Genomic DNA, 27,282 nt, shown 5'->3' with positions numbered 1-27,282 from the left:
GGTCCTTTATTTCTGATCCTATGAAGAGAAGGCTTAATTGCATTCATAAATAAGCTTAGTAACTTAAACACTAAACCAGGATTTTCAACTATGAACAATCTACTTAAAAGTATTAATATGAATTACAATTACTTTCTTCTTTTCTGAAGGGGTGAACACCTGGTATCTTTGGAACCTCAGTGATTTCATAGTAGAGAAGAATTAAGAGAATAATAGATGCACAAGATGAAGCATAAATTCCAACCGAATTCCAATCTGAGATCATTCTCCCAAACTATTTTTTCAAAACCTGTCTAAAATAAAATAAGATAGTTCTGTGGGTAAATATTCTATTATTGTTTAGATCACAGAATAATTTAGAGTCAATACACGTAGATACCAGATTGTCTGTCTGCTTTTTGGTGACAGGAGAGGGGCAGCGGATGTGCTGCCAGTTTCCTCAGATTATACCTGGACAGCCAGTGTTACACTCATTGCCAGAAAGGAAGAGTATGGATGTTGAAGATAATGAAACTAAGGCAAGCAGGTTGAAAGGAACTGACCAAAAGAGGAGCTGTTTTCTAAGACTTTATACAGAGGGGACAGGATCTGAGCTTCAATAAATGCTAAATTGAAATTAATTAATAAGCAGTCGTAGAAAAATAAGCAATTATTTGTGTTCTTAGAGAAGCAGCAAAGGAAAACACAAGCTTATAATAGGTGAATTAATCTGCCAAGCCACCAGACATCTACAGATGGATCACGGAGTGACTCATTGAGCAAGGAGAACAAAAGCCTGTGCTTTATATAGTGCTCTGAAGAAAAGAGCAGAAGGAAGTCTCCAAAATGTGTGCTTCATTAAATAAAAGCTTAAGCAGAACTAATAGTACTATCTTATGTTACTTTTTAAAAGAAAAACATTCTATAAGTGAGGGCCTGACAAAATACCATAACTAAAGCTGTACAGTAAGACAAGGCAAAAGGGTTGAGCATTCCAAAGCTGAGCCGCCAAGGATTGCTCCCCTGTGGAGGCCTGATGTTTGGAGCGTGGGGATTTAGTTTGAATGAAGGATGCAGGGATAGAAGATTCTGCTTTAATCTAAACTCACTGACCCCCCCCTCAAACAAACAAAAACCAAAACAAGAAAAACAGACAAACAACATCAAAACCAAACAGGCAAAACCAAGAAAAATAAAACCTTCCAGGATGCACAAGTGGTCAGGGGCTTCTACTTGGTATTAGATCGCAAATTTCAACTCAAGGTATAACGTTTTTCCTCAGAGAAGTCACTGTGCTTCACCAGGTGTTTAACTTGCTCAGTTGTTTCTTTTGTGTTGTTTGTAAAGTTATTTCAGAAAAGACACTTAAAACCAACCCAAAACAAGCCAACAAAAACCCACAAACAAATGAGAGCAGATAACAGAAGCAAAAAGGCAGTTTTTGGCAGATTTCTTGAAAGTGGGCAAAAGACTAACCCATCTGCCTTTCACCTCTACAAAAATGTGTTTGTGTTGCTGAAGCAGTAGCTCAAAGAACTACTGCAGTGTCGAGCCTCGGACACAATTCAGTCATGAATTTCTTCCTCCATTGCTGCTTTTACCAGCATGGAGCGCAAAATACATGAAATAAGATGATACATCAGTATGCATTCTAGGCTGTCAAGCATGACCAACTGAAAGTATAGAATCGTGTATGCCAGTGGCAGATTTTGTGACTCATTTACATTAAAAAGCAACAACAAACAAGACCACCAGACTAAATGTCCCTCTCTTTTTTTGGGCAGAAAACACAGTAGCGGCGAACAGGAGCCTAGTACGCTGCCATCACCACCTCTTCTTTCTGCAGCAGATGACCGCAGTCAGGTAAGCTGGAAATGGCTTTGCTTAGTCATTTTTCCTGTTTGCATTTCAGGCTGGTTTACACTAGGAAAACAACTAGAATAGCATCTGTATCTGCAGATGGCTGAACTCAGCTAAAACCCAGACCATTTGCACTCAAACAGTATGGGATGCTTTTATCAAAGTTACCGAGTTTAAATACAAAAATTGGAAATCACTTGTATTTTTCCCTTGCAGCAGAAATTATCACAAAACCAAAGATCTCAAGTTAATCTAAGAGGCAACACAGTCAATTTTAATTGTCTGTGCAGAGAAAAACTAAAGTATCACCAGATTGATTATCTGTCTTGCTAGAAATTTTGACTTACAGTGGGGCTACTGTGTGTCAAGCAAACGCGTCGAAGTAAATAAAATAGCTTTTCGAGAGGCAGATATTTTAAGAGTTATGAGTGTTATATATATGCATCAGTTCTGCTTTCAAACATAAATTAATGGTTTAAGGAGGCGTAAGATGACACGTTAAGTATTGTCTTGAAAAAGAAGTGTTTTGGTGTTAAAACAAAACCAACCCCAAGCCAATTAATTCTATTTTCTCAGGATAACAAAACCAAAACCTGGCCTCCGAAGGCACCCTGGCAGCACACGTCCTCTGTCACCAACACGCTCCCCGGTCAGAGCACGTCTCTGTATCCCATGAGCAGCCCCGTCAGCCAGTGGAGCGACACGATGCAGATCCTGCAGTCCCCGGTGTGGGCGGCAGCCAGCGACTGCGCTCCCGCAGCAGGAATCTCCTCCAACTTTGCCTACGCGCAGCAGCAGCAGCAATCGCAACAACAGGCGTCCCAGCACAAACCGATGAATAAGGGCTTTAAATCTTTTCCAGTAAAGCACGAACGCAGACCATCCTACCTGCATCAGTACTAATTGCTTTTCATATTGGAAAATGCAGCGCAGGGCCAAACGTAAATGACAAATACTTTGTTTCACAATTGTGTATTGGCTATATGCTGTTTATCTCATTAAATATGGAATGGAGGGCGTTTGGGTGAGATGTACAAACTCTTCAATTCTGATTTACAGTGCTGAGCAAATACGGCCAATATGTTTGTTTGATGTTCATGAAACAGCCCGAAACTGTGATGTAGAAATGTGTATACTGCCTTTACTTTCAAAACTTTTTTTTTAAGGAACTGCTGAAGGCCTACCATACAAGAAACACTGTATTTTATAGCTATTTTTCATATAGATTTATAGTTAAACATCTTACTGAAACACATTGAATATGTTGAAGCAAATATATAGCAGTCACTTTGCTCAACACTGTTTAAATTTATAATGGACAAGCTGTAAAGTCTTTGTATTCTCCATAAATGGCCTGTGGGCAGCTGGTTTTAAATGAAGTGCAACAGCAGCTCTTCGTGCGCCACACAAGTGAGTTCATTCTGAAACTGTTGCAGAAACAGTTGTGAATTTGAGTTTTGTGGTAAGCAGAACCACTCAACCTTGTGTCATAAATCTTATCTGAGCTGCTTAAAGTAGATGGCATCTGTGTGGATAATATGACAATGGTTTTCAAATAAACACACCGTTTCTTACTGCTTCATTTGGCCAAAGGCATTATCCACACAGTGCTCCTTCCATGTGTGAAAGTCTAGCCTAAAAGACTACTTGCATATATTTAAAGTCTTATGTCAGATGCTACAGTTGATTAAAAATTGTGAGCTGGCTCAGAAGATACTAAACTGAAATGTGGGGTAGCAGTTAGTTAAAAGAACATTATTTTTTTTTAAAAGGATAAAGTAATTATTTGCAGTCAATATGTGCCATTAAGTGAACCTGTGGAATTAGGAATAACCTTCCAACCAAAGTGGATCCGGGAGAGTGACTGGTGCTTAAAAACTGAAGAACAATGGTAAATATATGTATAGCTATCCCACTGTATATTAATTGAGATTACAGAAGATTCTTTATATAGTTAGAGCTTATTTAAATTTTCATATTTCATCTTTGAAAGAGTCTAAAAACCACAATATTTTCTGGTATAAGAGTTTTGACAGTATTAATCTTATTTTTGTATTTTTCTTAAGTCATATCATTCTAATACGTTAACTACTAGTAAAATGGGTTATTAGTTCTAACTACATAATTTTTCAATGAAGATAAAGCACATATGTTGGTTTTGTTTTTACAAACTAAGTACATCTATATCTAAAGATACCAAAAAATAAATACATTATATATATATAAATAAAAAGTATACACAACACTAAAACTATTAAACATTGGGGTATTTAAAACCCATCCACCTTTTTTGTTTGTATGGTGACGGGCTCTATTTGCAGGCCCGATTGTTACCTTTTGTGCTGTTTGAGGATGCCAATGTTGCCTGTATTTATGATATTGTCACCATGTTTTCAGAAACTTCATACTTACCATGTTTACAAAGATTTGTTTGCTGTACATAGACTTTTTACAGTAATGTGCTTTGCACAATCAGTGTGGCTTCTGTCTGTAAATTGTTAATGATCTGTACTACTATAATTTTTGAAAACCCTCTGCTGAAAATGTTAGTGGTTATTTAACTTGATGAATGGTTTTGAGTTTCCTACATCTTGTCATTTAGATCTAATATTAAATCCTAAATTTGGTTGTACTTACTGGTTATTCATACTAAGACCAAAATGGAAGTTAATGAGAACACTTAGTTTTGAACTTTTTCTAACAAGTGCCAAAATCATTGCTATAGTTTTTGCAGTTTATTCATAATTACAAATGCTGGCAAGTTTCTGGACCTACAGAAGTGAATTGCGAAAACCAAGTTTGTCTGCATTTTGACCACGTAGGTGCTACTCTGTCCTTTGCTTCCGATTGTTCTGAACACTGGTAATTTTAAGAATTGTTGCACTTGGCAAATGAGTCTTGCCATTAAACTTCACTTACACTGCCAAGTGCAAGGGTTTGGTGCTTAGTTAACTTACCCTTATTGCAGTGCTTCTTGTGAATAGCTAATGCTTCTGAACTGGAACTGTACATTTTGTATTTTAAAGCTTCTGTAAAAGTAAACTATTTGCTTTATTAAAGATACACATTTAATAGGTCATACCTGTTTAAAATATGCACCTTGCTGAAAATGAGCGGCACCTTAAACTGTAACTTGGGTTTGTAAACACAGATCTTATTTCATTAACATGGGATTATTGAACAGTTTGAAAATCGTCAACTGCCTAGTTACTGACTCACTATGTAAAAATGAACTTTATACACTACAGTCTGAAACATCTTTAAGGCTACTTTTTCAAGTAGATCACACTGAAGAACACGATACAGAAGATGCTTTAGTGCCGTCTTGGAACTAGTAGTGCAGGTGAACACTTGCACCTGTAGCAATTACAGAGTAAATAATTTTGATGGTAGTGAGCAAAAAGTAATCTTCCTCCTGACCTTCCTGAATGAACTATTCTCCAGGCTATTAGTGGATGTTAATCATGCTGCCGAAATGCACTGAGTGCAAATAATAGGCTGTGCTCGCTCTGGCTGAGAATACACAAGCATACAGCTGACTGTGAATGCAACAAATACCCAGGAAGCGCATGAATCCGTTCTGATTATACAATTTACTTGTTTACAGTATGCAGTACAGAGCATTTCAAGCAAAAAGGAAAAGTCTTGACACAACTAGGGCAAACACCCTGCCTTCTCTCACTGAAATAAAGGCTCAATTTCTCCCTTGCATTTAATTGCTCCAAGTTATGCAACAGTCCCATCTTTCCCTGGAGAAGTTAACATTTCTATTTTGCTAAATCACTGAGCTGCTTCTTCATTAGCACATTAATCCAAAATATACTATGACTTACAAAGAACGCTTTTAGTTTATTAACCACAATTCCTACGATACAAGATACAAACCAGTCTATTGCTTCTATATTTGGCAATATATGATTGACTGTGTCATGTTGGAGGTAGAAGCTGCCTAGCTAAATGTGTGCCCTGTATTGTACAACCATAGTCATGAAACAGCTTCTGCTTCAATGAGACTGCAAGAGCCCTCCAAAGGCATCTCTGGTGCTGCTGTCCTGACAACCAGGCTGTTTTCAGAATTATACTACATGGAGTTCTTCAGGGGAAAAAGGAAGCGTGAAAAATAATTATCACCCTTAAGTTCTGCTCACAGTAATGGAGAAAAAAATATAGCCTAATATTATATAAAAAACTAGAGTCATGTTTCTATTGTGAAAGTATAGATGACTTTTTACCTGCCTTTCAAGACCTTCTGAGCTCTCAAAATGGGACTCTAGACTAAATATTTCTACAGACACTTAAAGCATCACTGCTCGTGTCCAGGTACGCGCAGTCAGTCTACAGTCTTCTGCGTGCTGGGTGGCGTCGCATCAGCAATTGTAGCTAAATAAATGAGGTTTCTATGCAGAATATGCTGGTACCTACGAGAGGAAGAAACACAGGATGTGGGAAATGTGTTCTTTTCAAGCAAACTGCTCACACTTTAATAGTGACTTTTAAAATCTGATCAATATTTGCCGTTAGGGAAAGAAATAAATAGCAAACTAAAAATAATTAAAAAATAAATCAAGGTAAACCCCTCCATATCCTGGTTTTGCTCTAAAGCCCACTGTACCACCCTGAACTGCGCTCTAACAAAGCACCTTCAAAGCACCCTACAGTGCCATTTCTGCTTTACAGATCTGTGTAAATATTTTTCGGGAAGCCCCTCAGGAAGCACAACCGCATTTTGGTTTTAGGTCAGAACAGCTCCGGAGAGCAGGAGCCGGCAGCGGGCGGCCCGGGGCCCAGCGCCTGCCGCCCGAGCCGGGATCACTTACTGCACGCAGTCGGTGGCCCGGCCCTTGCTCTGGTACTCCACGATGCACCGGATCAGCTGGTCGTTCTCCTCCAGCAGCTAGAGCACAGGAGCGCCGCGTCACCGCCCGCCGAGGCCCGCCGCCACCGCCCCGCGCCGAGGCCGCTGGGGCCGGCTCTGCCCCAGCCCAGCCGGGAGCACCCGTGCCGCCGCCACCGCCACCACGGCCCCTCACGCCCGCGCTCACCCGCTGCAGCGTCTCCTGGTTCACCTCCGCCTTCCCGCGCAGCCGCTCGGGCACGAACGCCACCGACATGGCGCCGGGGCTGACTGGAACTGGCGGCACCGCCCACCGCAGGCTCTGATTGGCTGCCGAGCGCGGCTCGCGTACGTCTCACCTCGTACGCAGCCGCTGGCGGCCGCCGCGCGCCCCGGCACGTCCGCGGCGGAGGGGGGGGGGGGGGGGGGGGCGGGTCAGCAGCACCGCCCGGGCACCGCCCCGGCACCGCCCCCCTCTGGAAAACAGCCCGGGAGCGGGACACGAACGGCCCCGGGAACGTCCGTCCGTCCCGCTGCAGCAGCACAGGCGAGACCAGCACCGCGAGGCACAAGGAATAACTGCCGAAAGACTGGTTTTATTGAACAGTTTATTCTGGTTTAAAATAAAAAAAGAGACACCCTCAGTTCCGTGGCGCAAGGTACACTGAAGGAACCGAGCACCCCCGCCTGCCCCCCGTTCCGGGAAGGACTGAAATTCATTCCCTGACAGCGTCGGGCGTTGGTATTTACAATTCATCGTGTTAAATAAGCCTGGGACACCTCGTACAGTATTGCAACAGCACAGCACCTGCCTCTATGCCCAAAAACCTCCACAGCTGCTCAGAACCATGATTTGTGGATCCCAAAAGGCGTTGTTGTTAACATGCAAAAAACATTACTAAACAATATTATCTAACTTCTACAGTTGCCAAATACTTGACCTTAATAAGGAAACCAATTACAAAATACTTCCTTGTAGTGCTATACAAAAAGTTATAAAATTAAGATTCTATCAACCACTTTTAAATATTCCAATTTTCCAACAGTGCAGTTTTTCACATCTTATCACCACTGAACATTTGGAAATTAAAAAAAAAAAGAAAAAAAATCAGCAATTTAGATCAAAATGGTTTAATCTTTGGATCCCTTTATTCCTGTGGCCTTCATATACATATACAGACACAAATGACCAGGTTTCTATTTCAGCGTATCAAAAAGTTGTAACTAGTCATTCAGAATTGGCAAAAAGTCCATTCTATGTCATTTGTGACTTGACGGTCTTAGAAGCAGAGTCTTAATGTCTCCAAGCTATGGTCTATCAAAATGCAAACAACTTCAAACACTAAGAATTCTTTAAATTGCTTATGTCTACAGGTATTACAACAAAGTTAACATTTCAAGAATTGACAAATGGAGACATACGTTTGTCCCAGGCATTCTAGGAGAACCACAATCACTCGTGCGCCTGGTCCATTATTTAAAAAAAAAAAAAAGTTAATATTTATCACTAAGTAAAATTAATTGCAATTCGTGACATACGAAAAATTATCTTCTCCTTATTTGAAAATATCTCCTTAATTTGGTCAAATCCTGTGATATGCCAGAAACTACAAAATCAAACTCTCGCAAGAGAGGTGAAGAGTGTATCCAGTTTTGTGTAATGGAAGAACATTTTCAAATCTTCATTATAGTCCAAATATAAAAAAAAAAAAAAAAAAAAATCAAACATTTAAGCCTGAAAAGCTGCTAAAGAAAACAAAACCAACTAATTCAGTGTTCTTCAGCATATCCACTTTTGCAATAACACAGTATGTTTGCCGACTTAAAAATGTTTATTCTTTAAAAAATTAGTTGCTTTTTATACAGCTATACAAAGTTTGTCATGTTTCTTTGGCAATGGGATATAATGGAATTTTACAACTATATAAAAAGTTTCCTTTGCCTAAGAAACAGTATTTACTGTGTGTACATATTTGACTGACAAAGCAAGTTTCCTACTGTCCAGCACCCTAGTTGATAAAAGTACAACTATCTCAAAGGGATATTACAGGATTTCCAAAAAACAACCTTCAGTGGATCAAAACACTCACAGTATCAACGGCCTTCTGCATACAATTGTCCTTACAACTTGAAGCAATTATCAAATACAGTTTAGTAATAAGAAAAATCCTTTCAGTGATGAAAAAATACTTAAACTCCATCGAAGTACTGCTTTATAATTAACTATACATAAGAAATTACTTATCCTTCTGTCTCAAATATATTTAATGCTCACTGTTTTTAAAGATGGCCATTTTTCAAAAGTAACTGCATTACACCCCTTTGAAATTAAATAGTTAAATCCCAGTGCTGGTGACAAGTATACAGCAAATTAACTTCATTCTTTGCAGAGATTGAAACTAATTCTCTGGATCAAGAGGATCTAGACGTTCACCTGGTTTCAGCTGTCTTGTAGACTATGCAGCAACTTTGTTGTCTTTCTAGAGGGAACAAGAGTAGAATGTTAAAATTCATTTTGCAAAACAGAAACCACAAATCAATCTGGACAACAGCACTGGGAGAAGATGCACTGTCATGGCTACTTCCCATCTTCTGCATTCACAGGAGACCTCCCATGGGATCAGGTCAGCACCTGGGCGAAGCACCCTCAGGCCCGTGCCCGCTCCTCACTCTGACTACATGTCTGGCACACAAAGCCTCGCTCATTACACCACCTCCTACTTGTCTGGAAGGCTGTGAAATTCCTTCCTTCAGAAATTCAAATCTTTGATCTTCAACCCCTCATTTCAATTCATGCTCAGCTAACAAAAAAGTTATTTAAATCACAGGACTAATTGTTGCAAATGATTTCTATGCTTATGTGATGATGAAGGCGTGTTTGTATAGCAGGTTACTTCAGTCAGCAAACCTGACATGGTGGCTTCTGCGTAACATTTAAAGGAACTTCAGCTTTGTTCATATTTAACTAAAGTAGTAGTACTTATTTTAATATTTTTAAAACACTTCATGGGACAGACAGAAGTCTTTTCTTTTGAAGGTTTTATGCCCAGTCTCCCTCAGTTCCCCAGCTCCCTGAGTTGAATCACTGGCTAAGAAAAAGTCAATTCTGCCCTAGATTTCCCAACTGCTATTGGATATAATTATGTAAAATTACATTTTAAAAAACTGTAACAAGAGCTTACAGAACTCAAATTTGTTTTATCTTCTTTTGCAAAGGGTCATCACTATGCTTCAGTAACTTCAATTAATCTGTTTGAGGGGTTATTTAGGACCTTGGAAGTCTATAGGCTTTGTGCCAATTCATTCACAAAGAATTCAAAAATGTTTGTGGCACACTAGAACTAAGTTAAATTACTCCCTCTCGATCTTTACATTTTACAATATTGCTTAGAAAAAAATGCCCACAATCCACATTTGTAAAACTTGGATTAAATGTGCAGAACTTTTAACTTCTGACTGCCCCCCCTCCAATTCCAGCTATAGAACAAACATTTAGGACATGTGAAGAAATGTAGCTTTTAGTTTTGGTTGATGTTGATAGTAAAATGATGCTATGTAACTAAAATTTCAGCATTAATGGACTGTCAATTAAGTAGCTCAGAGACGTGCAAAATATTATGCAAGAAATTCTAGTTCAACATGAATTAAGTATATCTTACCCTATATTCAAAGTCGGCAAACTCCCTGCCTCCACGACCTCCTCTGAATCCACCACGAAATCCTCGAGGGGCAGTGAAGCCACCTCTTCCACTTCCTCGTCCTCTTCCACCTCGGAAGCCAATGCCCCCTCTGCCTCTGTAACCCCCACGGCCGCGATTGGGACGCAGTGGTATTCCAAAGGTCTCGGCATTTAATCTTCTTTCCTCAGCCCAGGTGGGTCGCCGCTCTCTGCCACACAGAAGGAACAAGGATTGCTTTAAAACCCGCTTCAGAAGTAAGACTGCCTGGATTAGTTAGTACTGCGAGAAAGCCCATGAAATGAAAAGTGATACATTAATCACATTGTAAATCTCTGCATTATCCCTTCTGCAAGAATCTATGTGTCTGACACGAATAATTTAACTCAGTGAAAAGAGGTATGTTACAGTATCATGATGTTTCCCACAATGGACACAGCCTGCATCTCTGCACACAGCATCATATAATAAATAAATAAAAGCTGTCTGCAATTTAAAACAAGGGAGAGTAAGAGTTTGCAGTTACAGATGTTACTTTATCTATTAACAGCTGTCAGTACAACAAACAATAACCCCCCTGTAATTCACAACAGGTCAACAATCCACGACATCTCGTCTAATAAAAAGGCAATAGTGAAAGATAAGCTTCAATTTTCCTGGAGTGCTGTCTTCCCATTCAAACCTCACCACTGGCCAAGACAGTTATGTAGGCAACTGAGAAACCATTACCAAAGCACAGCTTAAGTGGTCATTTAGCAGCAACACAAAATACCCAGCTTAGTAAATCTGGAAAGGCGTTTCTAGGGTATGTACACTCTGTTCTGGAAGCATGGTTCTAAAATAACATTTCAAAATGTCTTCCTATTAATGTATTGCACTTACAAAGAAACATTGTGCTTCATATTCCCATTTTATTTTTGCCCACTGCATATGGAAATAAGCTTTACTCACTTTCAACTCAGAATGCACTGTAGTGAGTAGTGCTGACATAAGCATGCATTAAGTAGACTAACAGGCTTTCCCTTGCAGGCCATACCTGTTGTCATCACAGGAGATGTTATCAAAGAAGGATTTGGTTTTGTCATAGTAGCAGTTGGGTCCAAGCGGATCTTCCTCATCTGCATTCCCTTCGCTATTTTGGGTATCAACACCTGAGTCACCTTTGTCTTCTCCATTTACAGGCTTCTCTGGTTTCTCAAGTTTATCTTCTGGAAAATAAAAGTAAATAGAAGCCTTCCAGACCACCATACTAAACAAAACAGCACTGTTAACTTATTCGCAAACAGACACAAACTATACTGACCTGTGGTAGAATGGATTCAATAGCCATTGATTTTATAACCTCCTCACTACTTCCCTTTCCAAACTTCAAAGCCTCACTTAGTCATTCTGCATATAAAAGCCATTCCGTGTTTCTGCTCATCCCTGTTACCCTTCTCTTCTGGCTTTGCTGTTATCTCCTTCAAGACACAGGGCCAGCACTCCAGCTATTATGCTGTGAACTGATTTTATGGTATTTCTTCCCTAATAATGCCTAAAGTTCAACTTACTGTTTTGACTGGTATTGAAAAAGAAGCTGATGGTTCAACAGAACTACCTATTACAATATTAAAGCCTCATTTCTAAATGCTTTACAGGTTAAATCTCATGATGCTGTACATAAACTTTCAAAATACACACACACAAAGATTACCACTCTGTCTCACAGAATATTTCTATAGCTCTTTTTAGCTTGCCATTGCCACTTTATTATTCTGAAAAATATTAGTGTCAACAGCAAAAGGTAAAATCATGTAAAAATGATCCAGAAAAAAAGGCAAGCACCAGAGAACAAATCATATGGTACTACACTTGTGGTTTTTCTTTACTGAGATGTGAATATTTATTACTACCTTTTATTTCCCAACTTTTAGCCAATCTTTTACCAAAATAGGGAACTCCTTGTATTAACCTGTAGTAATTTCATCCAAAAATAGTAGCAGCAGTGTAACAGATGGCTGATTGCAAGAGAATGAGGGAATTGAAACAGAAGCCTGCTAGAAAATGCAACAAAAGTGCTGGCAGCATAGATCTAAACTACTCCTGTGCTTCTTTGGAAAAGGGTAAAAGCAAAGAAATGATAGAAACTTTCTTAAATTGGAACTCTCATGCATCCTCCAGCAAAGTTCTGATCCCAAATTCATGTTTTTGTGATTGCTTTTGGTCTCTAAATAATAAAACACGTTTTCTTCTATTGCACCTTTTCAAAAACTCAAAAGTAAACACACTATTCAGATTTTTCAACTGATCTGTACTTTTAACCAACTAACTTGTTAGAACATGATGTATATTTGCTAGTTCAACTCTTTCAAAACCTGAGTATTGATGCAAATATTAGATTAAGAGATGATCTCAGTTTACTGCTTGATTTTTTTTAACGACTGCAAAAAAGTGTTAGTATGATATGCCTTTTAGAAGTTTTCCAAGGTAGAATTAAAACAGCAATACAAGCAAGTATTGGTTTACCTTTTAGTTTAAGTTTATTATGGAATTCTCTATCAATTTCTTCCTTGTTGAATTGTGCATTTGCACTTTCAAAGTCAAAGTCCTTCTCAAACTTCATTGGACCATCCCTCCTAATACCGAATCTTCCTCGGCCTCCTCTGTGACCACCACGGCCTCTCCGTGCTGAAGGTCCTCCTGGAACTGACAACAGGGAAATTTGTGGTTCTGTTTTGTAGAGTAGTTTTTCTTTGAGGGGAGTGGGTGCAGCTATTTATTTAGGTGGTTTGTGTTATTTTTTTGTTTGTTTTTAAATTCCTGAGGTAACAGGTTAGGACTTCATGCATCCTCTTCCTGCATTTGTGTTGTTAAAAGTCCTGTTGGAGAAGCTTGTCACTTGCAAATTCACTTAAAATAATTGTTGCAGTGACACAGAAAGCATAATAGTACTAAACTTGGGTACTAAAAGACTTTCCAGAAGTCATTAAAAGCTTTCTGAAGAAGAGTTAAAATGTTAGTGGCTTTTTGGTTAAGTATTTTCATAGGTAACAGGTTTTATTTCATGCTGTTGTGTTTATAAATCCATGAATACTGCTGGGGGGGGGGGGGGGGGGGCAGGTTGCATTTTTATTTAAATCGCTTAATGTTGACTTATTGTTCTTGTATTATTCTGACCCAAGGCAAAGTTATTGGTACCCACTAGAAACAATTATATGAGAGCATTCTAAATATGTAAATTCTACCGTAATCTGAACTGCAAGATCTCTGGACACTAGAAATAAAGTCCTAGCAGTTCATGAACTGTACAAAATGATGTATTTTAGCAGACTTTTAAAACTTAATGAAGTCTGAAGACAATGATAACTATTTTTCAAAATAAGATTTACCAATTTGTCGTTTGCTTTCATTTCTGAGTTCATTTTCTGATCTTGAAACTTTGTGTGCTTCAGCTAAAGTTGGAAATAAAAAAATGATTTGTTTATCCAATTAGGTATTTTTGATAATACTTTTGTATATAGTTATGTAGTTCAGATTTCAAAAAAAGCCAGACCTATAAAAGTAAACCACAAGTTTAACTCCATACAAGAAAAAAAAAATAGAATATATGCTTGACTTTAAAAAGAAACATATTAATCCAGGTCTCTGCTTCCAGTCTACTAGTAATGGACAGCAGGAGAAATCCTACACATTACCCTTAGAAGGAGCTCTTCACATGAGTATGGAATAAGCCATATGAAAATTATCCAAAGGTACCTCGTCTGTGCTCTTGATTCTCTAATGATTTCTGGCCAGCAGACACCAAAGGTCTGGCTGGTACAGGACTCCTCCTCCCCACCGGTGCTGGAGTAGGCAAGTGGGCTGAAGCTGTTTGCACTGCTTGTTCCATGGTGGGGCTCCTCCTCAAGTGATCTATCTGAGGGCTTGAACGACCTGGAAAAAAACAAAGCCAAAACCCAGAGAGTTATTTCTCATCCACAAATTTGTGTTAACTGCTCTCAACCAATCTAGGCTGACAGATTTATCTGCCTCACCAGTCAAGACAGCTGTGTCCAAAGAAGAAATAAATATTTCTGCACCCACAGATCCACTAATCCAGAATGAAGGATATTTAGCAATTTCCCTTCCCCCAGTCTAAAAGAAAAAAATGGGTAGGACAATTAATCCCTACCAACCCATTCGTGATGTGCATTTAGCTGTGGAATGAAACTTTTTGATTTGAAGTAAAAATGCTCTTTCTGCCTCCTTGGAAAGCCAAGTGGAAAGTGACTGCTCCCAAAGGCAAAGATAAAGTTATCACACTGAAACTGAATTTAATCTAGTGCACTCTGTTGTACGAGCAACACAAAATAAATGAACAGTGAGAGCTTGTACGAGGCGTAATGCAGATGAAGGAGCTATGAAAGCTTCCCCACAACGTGCTGTTCACACATTGCAATTTGCAGCATGAGTGATTGGAGCCAGAAGCATGTTTAGAATTGAGACATCTGATCCAACCAGACAAGTCTATGACACCACACAGGTAAATCTACTAAGAAATTAGAATAAGACTCAAGTCCCAGTAAGTAAAATAAAAGAATACTGTCATATCCCATAAAAAAAAAAGCTAAACAAAAGATGAAAACACAAAAACACAAAAAGCTCCACACAGAAAAAACCCCAAACCAATCATACCACACTTATGACCTACAAAGATGATAAATATTTTTAAAAGCAAACATGCACAGACAAAACTTGTTGATGCCCCACAGGAAATTTTGTGGCAGAATCTGCGTTCATGCAGAACACGTGTCATACATCAAGTTTAATAATCATAGAGGTTTTAATTTCACCTACAGAAAACCAAGCTGCTACTCTTTCAACAGAGAAACAGTAGATGCCCAGCATACTCTTTGCTCCCTTCAAGTAATACAACAAAATAGAACTTCTTTTTGGTAATCCACTCAACCAATTCTAGAAAGCAGTCCTAATTGGCAAACAAATCTCAACTAGAATTTAGGAAAAAAAACTGTTTGCTGTAAGTAAAATAAAGTGTTTCGCCTTTTAACACTACTACATAAACTTAAAAATGGCACTAGGAATATATCTCAGCACACACTTTTACATGCAGCAATGAAAGTGGAAGAGCAGGAAATAACACCTCTTGGATTTTGAAGAGCAATCTTAACATATATGCATGAAAAGTGAGGGTGAAGGTGCTCAACACTTAATTTCTTTTTTTCTTCACCACCCAAAAAGCACCAAGAATTTCCTTTTTGTTTTTAGTTTCTTTTTCCAATATTACAAAAACTACTCATACAGTTTCTATACTATTAAGCTGACTTAACTGTCCTGTTACTATCTCTACAGGCAATCACATCTGCTTTTAGCATTATTTATGTAAATATACATTTAAAAAAAATACCGTTAGGAATAGATTTAAAAATTGTAGGCTGAGTGACTTCACAATTCAATCAGCATGAACTACCTTGCATTTTGTCATGCTAACAATAAAACTAGATATCGAATTTCCATATGCACCTACTTGCTAATATTATTCAACTGAAGTCCTGCTCCTCAATACAGATGCTTTAAGGATAACAAATGCGTTGCTTACAGTTACCTATGCAACATGCACACATACAGGAAAACACATTTAAAGAGAGGTACGAAGCTGTTCAGTGCTTTCAGGTTTTGATACCAAGTGTTTTCATGATAGAATTTAGCTGTTTGGTCAGCATTTCAGGCAACCACCTAAATCACCAGGGAACAACTGGTCAAAAAAGATCAAAGACTTCTTAAAAAGATTTACCTTGAGACATTTGTGTTTTTAGTGATCTTGCATCTGTTGTAAAAGCAGAACCAACTGCAGTGCTTTGGGACATGTTAGCACTGCCTGACGAGTCTGTTCCAAAAGATGTTAAAGAGCCTCCTGCTTTGAAAGAAATAACACAGTTGTAAAACCCTGTTTATGATTTTTTTTTCTGTATATATTTTTTTTAATTAGCACTAAATGATGACTGAAGTCATATTAGGCAGCTATTGTAGAATACACACAAGTTTGCCTTTCCTATACACTTTAAGTTCAATGTAATTTGTGCAGTCGTAGTAAGTTGGTAACACTGTAATATCTTGATGCTTTTTATCTAAAAATTTAAAAGAGCACTGCTAACTTTAGTATTACAAGTATTAAAGCAGCATAGTAATGACAGCATCTTACAGAGAAATAAACAAATGGTATTTGTATATATTTCCACTTAGCATCTTTTAAGCATAAATATAACTGTCACATCTTATGAAAGGATATCAAGTTATGGCCAATTCTACAGCTTTCCTTTCACATGGCAAACATTTACAGTACCAGGATTAACACTGTTGTCATAACAGTTACAAGAGTGAAAGTTCCAATGTGAAAAACTAAAAACGGAAATAAAAAACTTTAAGGGAGGAATAAAAGTTGGTTGGTGAGTCTCAGAAAGCATCTGTGGTATAAGGGAGCAACTAACCCATGCAGCTCACGAATACTTCAAGCACATACTTCATGCCAGGCTAACATCCCGAGGAGGACGGTGCTGGCACATGTCCTGCTGAATAAGCCGAACCCTCAGTTAAGGCACACACTACCTGGTCAACCTGGGATACCAGGTGTGCACAGCACAGCTATGGAGCTTTTGTGGAAGAACTGCCTCTACCACTTGTGAAATGTAATGAATACATGATTAATGTAATGAATATATATGATAAAGAATGAATTCACGAATACAGGAACCTTTACGCACTCTTCCCTCTGAGACAGGGTGTTCAGCTCCCAATCACAACTGCTTTGATTTGAGCTGCAAAGGCAATGAAAAGCTCTGTACTTTTGAACTAAACTGTGGAACTGATACAGATTGAAGACTTTGGATCCACCCTTAAGATAAGATGCTGATGGAATTATAAGCACCGATCACTGTTGATGCACACACATACAACTTCACTTATAGGAAAACACCAACTAATAAAAATGAACATACCAACTCCAACAGCGCCAAACTGCTGCCCCACCAGTGGGCTTGGACTAAACTGACTGTATGCAGGCATCCTGCCAAAAGGACCATAGGACCCCACAGACTGGAATGAAGATGTAGTCGAAGATCCTAGTGAAGACTAGAGACAAAACACACTTGCAGAAATTAATGTTTACACAAAAAGTAGAAAACGGTTCTGCAATGCAAGAAATGCAGGAACTCTCAAACCACTTGTTAAATTTAACCAAATGACACCACTGCAGCTAATACGTAGAAAGACCTTAACATTTGTAAAGTTGTTTCTTAGAGCAACAAGAATTTAACCGCTTTAACACAGAAGCAAAGACAGCACAAAAATAATGAGTTACGTACATTACTCTGCATGAAAACCCAAAGCAGACAACAACTTGCAGAAAACATTGCCACAAGTATGTCCACAGTTTAGAAAGCACTTCTACCCTCCCAGTATCAGAAACTTGAGAAAACAGTACCACAACATTTTGCAATCTTTTCCCTAGAATCTCAGATACTGGACTCTCTTGTCAAACATTTGTATAAGCTTTTATTGACAAACTTGTAAAATGTCAAGTCTTCTTCCCTAAAGTTTCAAAAACCACATGAACAATGAGAGACTGAAGCATAATGGAGGAGGGTGGGGTCATTACTATTATTGGGGCTAGCAGTAATAGTATTTCACAGCTCTCAACTACTTCTGACAGAAGGAGCTGCACCCAATTTAACAAAAGACCGTAGAGGATTACAAGGGTATTTTGTAAAGAAGCATCAAGATTTTTATCTTACAGAATAGTTAAATGTTAGAAATGTAAACACTTAACATGGAATTATCAAATTCTATTTGAACAAATAACTTCTATCTTGCTCTCAGGGATGATTTCAAGACATCCCACAAGCACAATCAACAAGCCAACAAATTTCAGAGATGAAAAATACCTATATCTGTCAGTCCACAAACTACAAAATAAGATTAATCCTGAAGGCTTCAAGTTGTAAGGTTGCTTTCCCTTCAGCAACCAAGTATCCCGTTTTCAAATAACTTCTCTTCAGTATGAAGTCCTTTTAAAAACATGTAGCTAGATGAAACACTTTTATAGCCGTAGTCAGTAAAAAAAAGTTGAACATTAAAATCAAAAAGAAAACAAACCAACCAAATCACTAATGATTTGGGAATGTTTCAGGATCTACTCTATTTGACTTAAAACGAGTCTCATCTTTCCAAGAAGTCTTGCATATGTGTCCTGCTAAGCGAAGTACCTTTCAAAAAAGGCATCAAGGTCTACCAAAAGTCATGAGCTGTTTTTGAAAAACAGGCAACTTGTGCTAGAGTTTGATTTCAACCTTGATTTTCACCATTAAGGGCACGATTCAAAACAGGAAAATCTTTCCAAAGTTATTTACATTGGGTTGTGAACTGTACAGCAACAAACATTTTTAATTTTTAAGCACTCAGCTACAGAGCGCTTAAAGCTACCAGGTTATATCATCAGCAACAAACATCCAAAAATATGTTTTGACTTACCTGAACAATAGCAGGGTCCTGTGGCAAAGAACACTGAGGCTTTGGTGGCTCACAGACAGTTAGGTCTTTAATGTCACTGCCACGGAATATAATATACTCAAAGACTTCATCACGAGGTGGTATAGGTCTATCAGTTGGTCTATCTTCTGTACCAAAGGAGCGAACTGCAAAATTGAGAAGGGAGAAAAAAATAACAATGCCCCACAGTCAACAAAAAGGTTCCAAATATACTGCAGAGACCAATAGCTTTAAATTAAAAAAAAAAAAATACAATTCTGTTGGGAAAAAACAACAACTTATTAAACAGGCAGCACATTCTTTGCCATTATCAACTGCTCAGACATAAATAAGTCACTTGATCTTATAAATTTCAGCTAAAAAAAAAAAAATCACGCAGAAAGACACCTCTTATTTTCCTTACTAAAACACAACTTACGCTATCACTCACATGTTGAATGTTTCAACTGCTTTTTTGAGTATAAGGAGAAGCAGCAAAGCAGTTTTTTGCTAAAGTTAACACTTTCTGGACATAAACTTACAAATCAGGAAAAAACAATGCTAATACCACTAGAAATTAGAATATTAAAAACACCTAAAACAAAGTTATTTTTAATAGATTCAAGGTCTGAATCAAGATATTGATAAAAATTAGGAATTCCGTTGTATGTGTAGACAATTTTCACTACGCAAAACGCACTCTTGATGCTGTTGTAGGTTTCATATTATCCCTGCCAAATTAAGTAAACTCACTGGGGCATAACCATCTCCCTAAGTAGGCCTGCACAGTGTGCGACTTATCAAGACATTAAGTTTATTTGTATGTACTTAGCTGAATTCCAACAGTTTTCAGATTGCATAGTGATGAAGCTTGTAATGCTTTTCCCCTTGCACTATGTATAATCACTACCACTGTATCACTGGCATCGCTTTCACTGCCCTCTCCAATACTTTCCCCTCACAAGACTGCCAACTCTAAGTGAATACAAAATGAAGCAAACAAATGAAAAAAATCTGAAGAGATAAGTCTCCAAGAGCTAGAGTCTTCTAAGCAAAAAAAAACCCCAATAAATTGAAACCAGAGTGGGGGTGGGGGGGCCGAAGTCCCATTCTACTGAACATCAACTTGCAGCAGCTTTAACAATCCTTCACAACTGTCTTTGCTCAAACCTTTTAGGAGGCTTTTGTCTGCTTTGTGAGATAGTACACATTAAAGCAAAATACTTACATTTTCTCAGCATAATTTACCAGAATTAGTTTTCCCTCCATTTTCAGATGCATCAACAATTCTGAGACATCATTAGGCACTTATATGCAGCCATAAAACCATAAGTAAAAAAAAAAAGCAGAGTTTTCTACAGAGCAATATAAAGTTATACAGATTTCTCAGGCTGCACTAAGCATCTTCCATCACCGTTCTTCTAGTACTGAATAAACAGAGCTTATCAGTCAAGTACTACAAATCTCTTTGAGAAGTATAATTCATGAGTAAAGAGATCAACTCCACACTACATCAAGTGGTTACGATTATTTTGTTCATAGTTATATCATCTACTGAGCTGAATTTAATTAACTTTTCTATTTGTGTGCATCTCAAAGTCTGCTCTGAATGGTACTAGAAAATGTAAACACTGTAAAAAGGCATGCACTGTTAATTTCAATCTTCTGCTCCAAGATAAATTTGTCTTCTCTTCTTCCGCTACAGAAAAAGATACCTGAAGCTGAAGAATTTGCAGGAATTTCACTCAAAGTAACTACACAACAGTTTAACAACATTATCAATTGATTCTGTGTATTAATGTAGTTCAATTCTGCTGTCTTTCTGTTTCACTGACTTAACCCTGGATCCAACTTCACTTTCTGGTCATCCTATACTCTGTTTATTAGATAACTAGTAAATTAACTCGGCCCTTCATTCCACCATTTGACCTGCTGGCTGTCTGGAAGTATGACCCAAGTTGATTTTATATGAGTTCTCTTTATCCGACACCAAAATGGTTGCACTAGTAGCCATGTTGCCTACAAAGGCGCACAAAAACGGCCAGTGTCAGAGTGTCTAGATAAAGTGAAGGAATTAAGCAGTAGCAACAACACAAAAAAGGGTAGACACTAGAGGATCACATCTATATATAGAAATTTTATATTTTATATAGAAATAAAAATGTGATGAACTACAGAAGAAACCTGCTTTGAAAGTACTTCAATTTTAAGTCAGAACTACATTGCACAGTTAAGTATTTTACTATTAATATCAACATCACAAGACATATATAGAAACGGTTCTAACACTTGGCAATGACCTTTCTCCAGTCTAAACCAACAAAGAAAAGTGATCAACCTAACCTTCATACTTCATAAGAGGCAAAGTGATGTTACTGTATGTCAAAAAGAATTTCTTTCTCCCCATCATAAAATTATGAAAACATCAAAAGGAAGTATTTTCAATACCAACATTTAAAATTATCTTTAAGATATTCAGCTGTCTATGCAACTAGATCAAGACACTGATATGGTCGTCAATGGTTTTGCAATAAAACACATCAAGAGTTGCTACTAAGAGGTTTTTCTCTCTACCTCTCCACTGCCCCAAACCAAACTGGTTTTAGTGCAACTTTCTGCAAAATTGGACGTTGCTCAATTTTGTCCAATGAAGATTAGCTCTGCTGAAAACAGGTAAGCAAGCTCCTCTGATTCAGGATTCAGCCTTCCTTTCTCACCACAAAGCAAGAACAAAAGCCATCCCCACATCTAATTTCCTTCTAAAGCAAGGAACCAGAAGTGCACATGTGGCAATCCAACAAAGTTTAGTATAAGGGTTACTCAATGTTTTTGCAGTGTCTATCCCAACTCGGCCCTTCAGGTATTAGTATAACGTAAATAACTGAATGTTACTTTAATATTTTGCAAAGAGATAGCTAACTTTACAGTCTCTTCTTTCCTAGCCTGGATTAGTATTTAACATAATCTAAGCTCACTAAAGTAAAAAGTCTAATATTAAAGGTGGCCAGTACCAAACAATTTTTGAAATAAATAGCTTTTACCATAGTTTTGCATACTCGGAAATACTAAGTTGCCAAGTAATCAAAAAGACACGGTATTGGAGCAGCAGTCTTAGAGCTTTATCCAGCTCTGTCTCTAGGGGTATTTCCTCAGACCACATCCTTCCTCCAGAACAGGGTGCAGTGGTTCATATGCAGCAAAATATTAAAGAGTAAGAGGAAATGAAAATAAGGATGTGAATGATAACATAATCTTATAACACTTACCAGGACTCCAGTAAATCCATTTAATCTTACCATGTCAATTTAAGTGTTTTGTGCTCTTGTTTGTTTGCTTTTTAAATGAGCTAAACTGGCTTTGTGACTTGCAAACAAAATGGCAACCATCACAGTTAAAAGCAAATTAATTTTTTGTCAGGGTAAATACACACACTTAAGTAACTAGCTAGAAAGAGGCTAACATGATTCATGTATGTGACTTTATACCCAAGTATTTCCACAAATTTCACATTGAAGCGCTCTGAGCAAATTTTTGTACAGATTTTGACTGACTTCAATGTTACCACTATACTATATTTTAATGCGCACTACTATATTATACCATTATATCATCCAAGTAAAACACTGCAACTTTACCTGCCAGTTAACAGAAATTATTACCTGCTGATTAACACCTAAAAATAATGTGCTAAGCAGCAGCCAAGCTATATATTCTACTAGCAAAAGCACACTCTGTTCCATATAATGCAAAATACTGCAAATGGGTAGTTCAGTCTCTGTACACTACTGACAGAATCTTAGGAGTCTTACTTCATATATAGCATACATACAGAGAAATCAGTCTTTCCCCACTCTTAAGATACCTATGAGAAGCATGACGACTAAAATATCAACACCTTTTCCCTGTAAGCATGCTCAGATGCCTGCACACCACATTACAGGAATGCATTAACATGAAGGAGAAAGCTTGTGAGTGAGCTTATGCCTTCAGAACAGTTAATTCAGTCTGTATTTTCTTACTCATAAGGGTGGCGAGTTAACAGGGAGATAGATAGGAGGGAAGCAGCCAGGAGTGGGCTGTGACAGGAATTTTTCTGCTGTGACATACTATGCACTGGGTTGTTTTGGCACACATGCCCTAAACCTCAAGACATGGAGGGAGCGTGACAGTTGACTAAAAAATAACTTCTAAAAACTTGATAAAAACATAACCCTTCACATTCCTGCTCCCACCCTTGAACTACAGGACATGCTTGAGTCTTCACGAGAATTTAACTTTTTTCTGTCTATGTTTGAGTCTTTCACCCAATTAATATTGTAGAAAAGACTAAAAGAAAGGGAAGTTTTATCTTTCATGTGCCATTCGACTCCAGAAAACACTATCACAGATGACTGATGCCAAAAATACCAGTAGTTTAACGACTTCTTAAGTTACTGAAAGCTATTTTATTAATATCTATTAATTATAATGGTTCCAAACACACATCTCAATAGTTCAACAGCTGAAAAATGAAAACTGATACATTTTATCAGAGACACTGTAAATAATTTTCTACTTCTTATACTCATATGCCTAAGGATTCCCTACTGTTGGCAAGGAACAAAGCCTCTTCTGACCCAATATGGTGGTTCTTACATGGTTTACCTCCATTTAAAATCCATGCCTCTATGTTTGTGCATTGAAACAGGAATACATTATGTACTACTAACATGAAAGATCCCACCTAGTTTTTAATGCTGCGACATATAAAGATCAAGCACAATCAGCCATGATTATTCTACGACTGTGCCCAGGTAGGGCAGCAATCACTTGACAGCAAGGAAATTTTACTCCTAACTGTGGCTTGCTAGCTATTCTTAGATTAGTTGGACTTAATGATGTTTAAAAAATTGAGTATGAATTAGTAGAAGTATGAACTAAAAGGACATTCCAAGTTAATTTAACTTGAAACTTGAGAATATGAGCGTGTGGGTTTTGGTTCCACAGACCAGCCCAGAAAAGCTAGCAATCCAAAAAACATATGCACCAATAGTATGTAAAAACCTGAAATAATTGTATAGCTTGCTTAATATTTGGAATCTGATAAAGATGGGAATTTGCACTGTTATTTAAATAGCAAAGCACTTTAATACTTTGTGAAACGATGCATTGCTTTCCCTTATCAGGCTCTAGCTTAGGATAAAAATGTTACACTTGATTTAAAACAGTTGCTATCTTTCTCTAACTCATGACACAGAGGCCACAACTTTCGCTAGTGAAAGGATCACTGCTTTGTAAGTAAAATGCCAATTAGAGAACTACGAAGATTGCTCCTCAGTATCTGAAGACTATAATCAGCACCCTGTTAGCAACCTAAGAATCTTATTTCCGTCTAAAACCCCAGATGACTTATGATAAATGAAAACATTCCACACATACAACTTCATGAGACTAATCTCAGTCTTCAGTTTAGCCCACTGAACTCCTACTGCCAAGCAAATCTGCAGTCATTCAAAACCAGATTCTACTTCTTTTGTGCTTTATGTCACAAACAATTTCAGTGATTTCAGCTATTATGTGAATAATGATAAACCTCCTCCCACTCAATCCAGGTAACAGTCATATGAAGCCAGCTACACAGCAGAACAACTGAAAGCAGAGAGTCATTTTCTGGGGATTTTTTTGTCTCTTTCTGACAGAAAATTTTACATTTGTGGTGAAGATCCACAGCAAACAGTTCTGGTTTGACTTCTGGACTCACCACAGGAAGAAAAGATAACTATTATATGCTCAACGTATTCCCAGCTATAGACAGTTTAGAAGGAAGATCTGCTGCTTTTGCATACAGACCTGGCCATGATTAACCAACCACATTTGTATTTGCTATCATAACACATTCACATGACCTAAACGTTCATTTATTCAGAAACTTCAAAACTCTAGAGTTAAGCATTTTGTTCATGAGCCCAGTGAATTGTTTTACACTCCAATACGGCTGTTACTGGCTTCCAGATTAATCTCAAGATTTTTGGTTCCAGGTGGCCTAGAAATACTGGTTTATTCTCTTCTGAATCATGACATTATATTACAAAACACACATTCTTCAGCTAACTCAGCCAAGTTTTATTAAAGCAAATTTAATGGTTTAGATTTACATTTCTGATGAGAGCTATGGGAAGAGAGTAGATTAGATTTGTAACTGTAGTTTGATCCATACTAAATATGTACAACTTGGGCAGATATGCCATGACATGACTTAACTGCTTGCGAAAAGTCATGAAAAATTGGCTTGGTCAGCACTAAATCCATCTAATTTATGGCAAGACTATCACAAGCTCCTCAAGGACGGGATTCTTATAAGTGCTTTTGTACAAACCTTAACAATCACAGCATGCAACTGGAATTTCTAAACGTTTATTTTTAATCATAGTGCTCATCTTTTTATCATATGGAAAAACATCAGCTGCCCTTTTTAAACAATGCAATTCCAGCAAGGTAGTTTAACCTAAAGGCAACTTTAGAAATAAATAAAAATCACATCATGAATACTAAACACCCCATAAATGAACTATGCAAACCGGGGACCAAACCTACTGTAACATGTTTCAAAGCATACATATAAGAATTTACAAAACAAAGCAATCTATTTCTTAAATAATAATTATTTGGGGCAGTGGAAGGAGGGGAGGAAGAAGAGGGCCTTAAAGTGACAAGGCACACAAACAAGAATTACCACAAAGGCCAATGCAAGATAAAAGCAAACAAACTGCTGCACAGTATCAACTCCACAGATCAACTATTATACACACAAACTACAGAAAACATACCAGATTGCCATCATCCTAGGATGCTAAGCCCATCATATCAAACAAGAACTGAAGTTCAGAATACTCTCAGTCCCAAATATTTAATGTAGACAAGGAGCAACTTCTCCCCTTACCTAATGGCTGCTTTTAAATATGCATTTAGATTACTTAGCAATGCTTCACAAGTCAAGAAGTGTAAAGTAAAATACCATTAAGTTTTGGAGAATATATTATAAAGATGTTAATTAAAATCCTGACTTCATTTTTAATGTGAATATTATACATTAACTGTCGTGGCTAATATACTTGTGTTGGGAGTGCATTATCACACACAATAACCCAGTTTCAAAGATCATTTTTTACTCTCCAGTCTCTAACACTCTTCTTAGTAAGCACATCTTCCTAACTTTCCTACACACACACACACACACATATATTGTCTGGCCAATACATTCGCATGCGAATGTCTGTACTCGATTTTGATTCACAGAGTGCCTCTGAAATGAAGAACTCGTGATCAGCCTTTGTTAATAACCTAGCACTCACAGGACCCCCTTCAGACCCGAGTTGTCTCATACCCCAGGATGCAGAAGAGTCCAGTCGTACACAGCCCTGTATCCTGGAAGTCTGGAAGTTTTACAATGCAAAGAAATCCTCTTTCGAGCCTCCCCCTCCTATTTCCTTTTATACACTCTGGACAACTTTCACCGCTAACGGCTGCTTACTTCACTCAGGCCGCCTTTGAGCAGCCCCTAACCAGGGAACGCTCCTGGCTCCTTCTTCCGACGGTCCATCCGCGGCCGCGCTTTCCGCACGCCCGCCCGGGGCCGGGGCAGCAGCCGCGCGGCGGATGCGGGGCTTCCGCACCGCTGTGCGCCCGCCGCTCTCCCAGACCCCGCTCACTTCCACCTCCGCCGGGAAGCGCCGCGGGCCGCCGCAGCCGCTCCGTCGGGGAGGATGGCGGGAGGACGCGCCAGCGGCCACAAGTCTCACCGAAGCTCCGCCAAGCCCCTTCGCAGCTGCCGCCGGGCCCCGGCAGGCTGCAGGCCTCCCCCTCGCACCCCGGGCCTCCTCATCGCCACGACGCCACGGACGACTCTGCCGCGGTTTCAGGTTCTTGCTCGATCCCCAACGGGCCCCCAACGGTTCCTGCGCCACTGCACGCCCCGCGGCCCCACTCCCCTCCCGCCCCCTCGCCGAGGCGTTGTTGGGCCGCCAGGGCCCAGCCCTCGGCTCCGCCAGGCCCTTACCCTTGGCCAGCGCTACAGTGGAGTTCTCGGTGTCGATGGTGTACAAGATCCCTTCATAGCGGATCTCGGCCTTAGAGATAAGGCTGATCTTGCTGCCGATGTAGGGCGTCCCCCCGCTCATGGTGCTGGCTCCTCGGTCAGGGACACCCCCCCTCCGCCCCTGCCGAGCGCTCCTGAAGCCGGATACAAGCAACGAAGCAAGCCTAGCTCAGAGTCGTAGTAGGCGCTGTACTCCTCCCGCTTCGAACCCAACCTTCCGCCGATCCCCCAGCGACGGCTCTCCGTGCGCAGACTCCCTCAGCACACTCCGCACCAGAAGCGCCCTGAAGCTCCCAACATGGCCGCCGCCTTCATCTTCCCTCAGAGCCGCCCTCCTTCGCTCCTGCTACGAAATGGAT

The 27,282-nt window shown here is 38.9% G+C and overlaps 3 protein-coding genes across 4 annotated transcripts in view; 1 reads left to right on the top strand and 2 right to left on the bottom strand.

Moving 5' to 3' along the window:
• GARRE1 (granule associated Rac and RHOG effector 1) overlaps positions 1–3,893 on the top strand; it is a gene marked incomplete at its 5' end in the record, with an annotated part of 29,703 nt that extends 25,810 nt beyond the window's left edge. Inside the window, 2 exons of the mRNA XM_080352206.1 lie at positions 1,764–1,842; positions 2,416–3,893. Coding sequence (XP_080208332.1) covers positions 1,764–1,842; positions 2,416–2,742 — 406 coding nt within the window. The 3' untranslated portion in view covers positions 2,743–3,893. The remainder of the gene's footprint in view (positions 1–1,763; positions 1,843–2,415) is intronic.
• A 1,520-nt stretch (positions 3,894–5,413) lies between these two features.
• SS18L2 (SS18 like 2) lies at positions 5,414–7,031 on the bottom strand. The gene is made up of 3 exons (XM_080352207.1): positions 6,882–7,031; positions 6,657–6,733; positions 5,414–6,257 (listed from the first exon to the last, which is right to left on the bottom strand). Exons 1-3 carry the CDS (start codon positions 6,948–6,950, stop codon positions 6,170–6,172), a joined length of 234 nt encoding a protein of 77 aa, XP_080208333.1. The 5' UTR covers positions 6,951–7,031; the 3' UTR covers positions 5,414–6,169.
• Positions 7,032–8,486: 1,455 nt separating this feature from the next.
• Positions 8,487–27,250, bottom strand: LSM14A (LSM14A mRNA processing body assembly factor). Of its 2 annotated transcripts, none has more exons than XM_080351673.1 (10): positions 26,885–27,250; positions 18,853–19,016; positions 17,322–17,454; positions 16,121–16,240; positions 14,086–14,262; positions 13,719–13,781; positions 12,856–13,035; positions 11,387–11,558; positions 10,333–10,561; positions 8,487–9,153 (listed from the first exon to the last, which is right to left on the bottom strand). In XM_080351673.1, exons 1-10 carry the CDS (start codon positions 27,003–27,005, stop codon positions 9,130–9,132), a joined length of 1,383 nt encoding a protein of 460 aa, XP_080207799.1. In that variant the 5' UTR covers positions 27,006–27,250; the 3' UTR covers positions 8,487–9,129. The 2 variants fall into 2 exon arrangements, with proteins under 2 accessions (XP_080207799.1, XP_080207798.1); XM_080351672.1 differs by having other exon boundaries at positions 16,121–16,243; positions 26,885–27,249.
• Between the last annotated feature and the right edge of the window lie 32 nt (positions 27,251–27,282).

Source organism: Nesoenas mayeri (assembly GCF_963082525.1).
Source record: "Nesoenas mayeri genome assembly, chromosome: 12".
NCBI lineage: Eukaryota > Metazoa > Chordata > Aves > Columbiformes > Columbidae > Nesoenas > Nesoenas mayeri.
Note: the sequence above shows the minus strand (reverse complement) of the source record. Positions and strands in the feature narration are given on the sequence as shown.

Coding starts and splice junctions, on each gene's coding strand:
- SS18L2 (XM_080352207.1), bottom strand. CDS start 6,950: ATGTCGGTGGCGTTCGTGCCCGAGCGGCTGCGCGGGAAGGCGGAGGTG. Junction 6,734..6,881: donor ACCAGGAGACGCTGCAGCGG/GTGAGCGCGGGC, acceptor CCTGTGCTCTAG/CTGCTGGAGGAGAACGACCA. Junction 6,258..6,656: donor CGGGCCACCGACTGCGTGCA/GTAAGTGATCCC, acceptor TTCCTCTCGTAG/GTACCAGCATATTCTGCATA.
- LSM14A (XM_080351672.1), bottom strand. CDS start 27,005: ATGAGCGGGGGGACGCCCTACATCGGCAGCAAGATCAGCCTTATCTCT. Junction 17,455..18,852: donor AGGACCCTGCTATTGTTCAG/GTAAGTCAAAAC, acceptor TTTTGTCTCTAG/TCTTCACTAGGATCTTCGAC. Junction 13,036..13,718: donor TGAAAGCAAACGACAAATTG/GTAAATCTTATT, acceptor CCCTGTTGTCAG/TTCCAGGAGGACCTTCAGCA.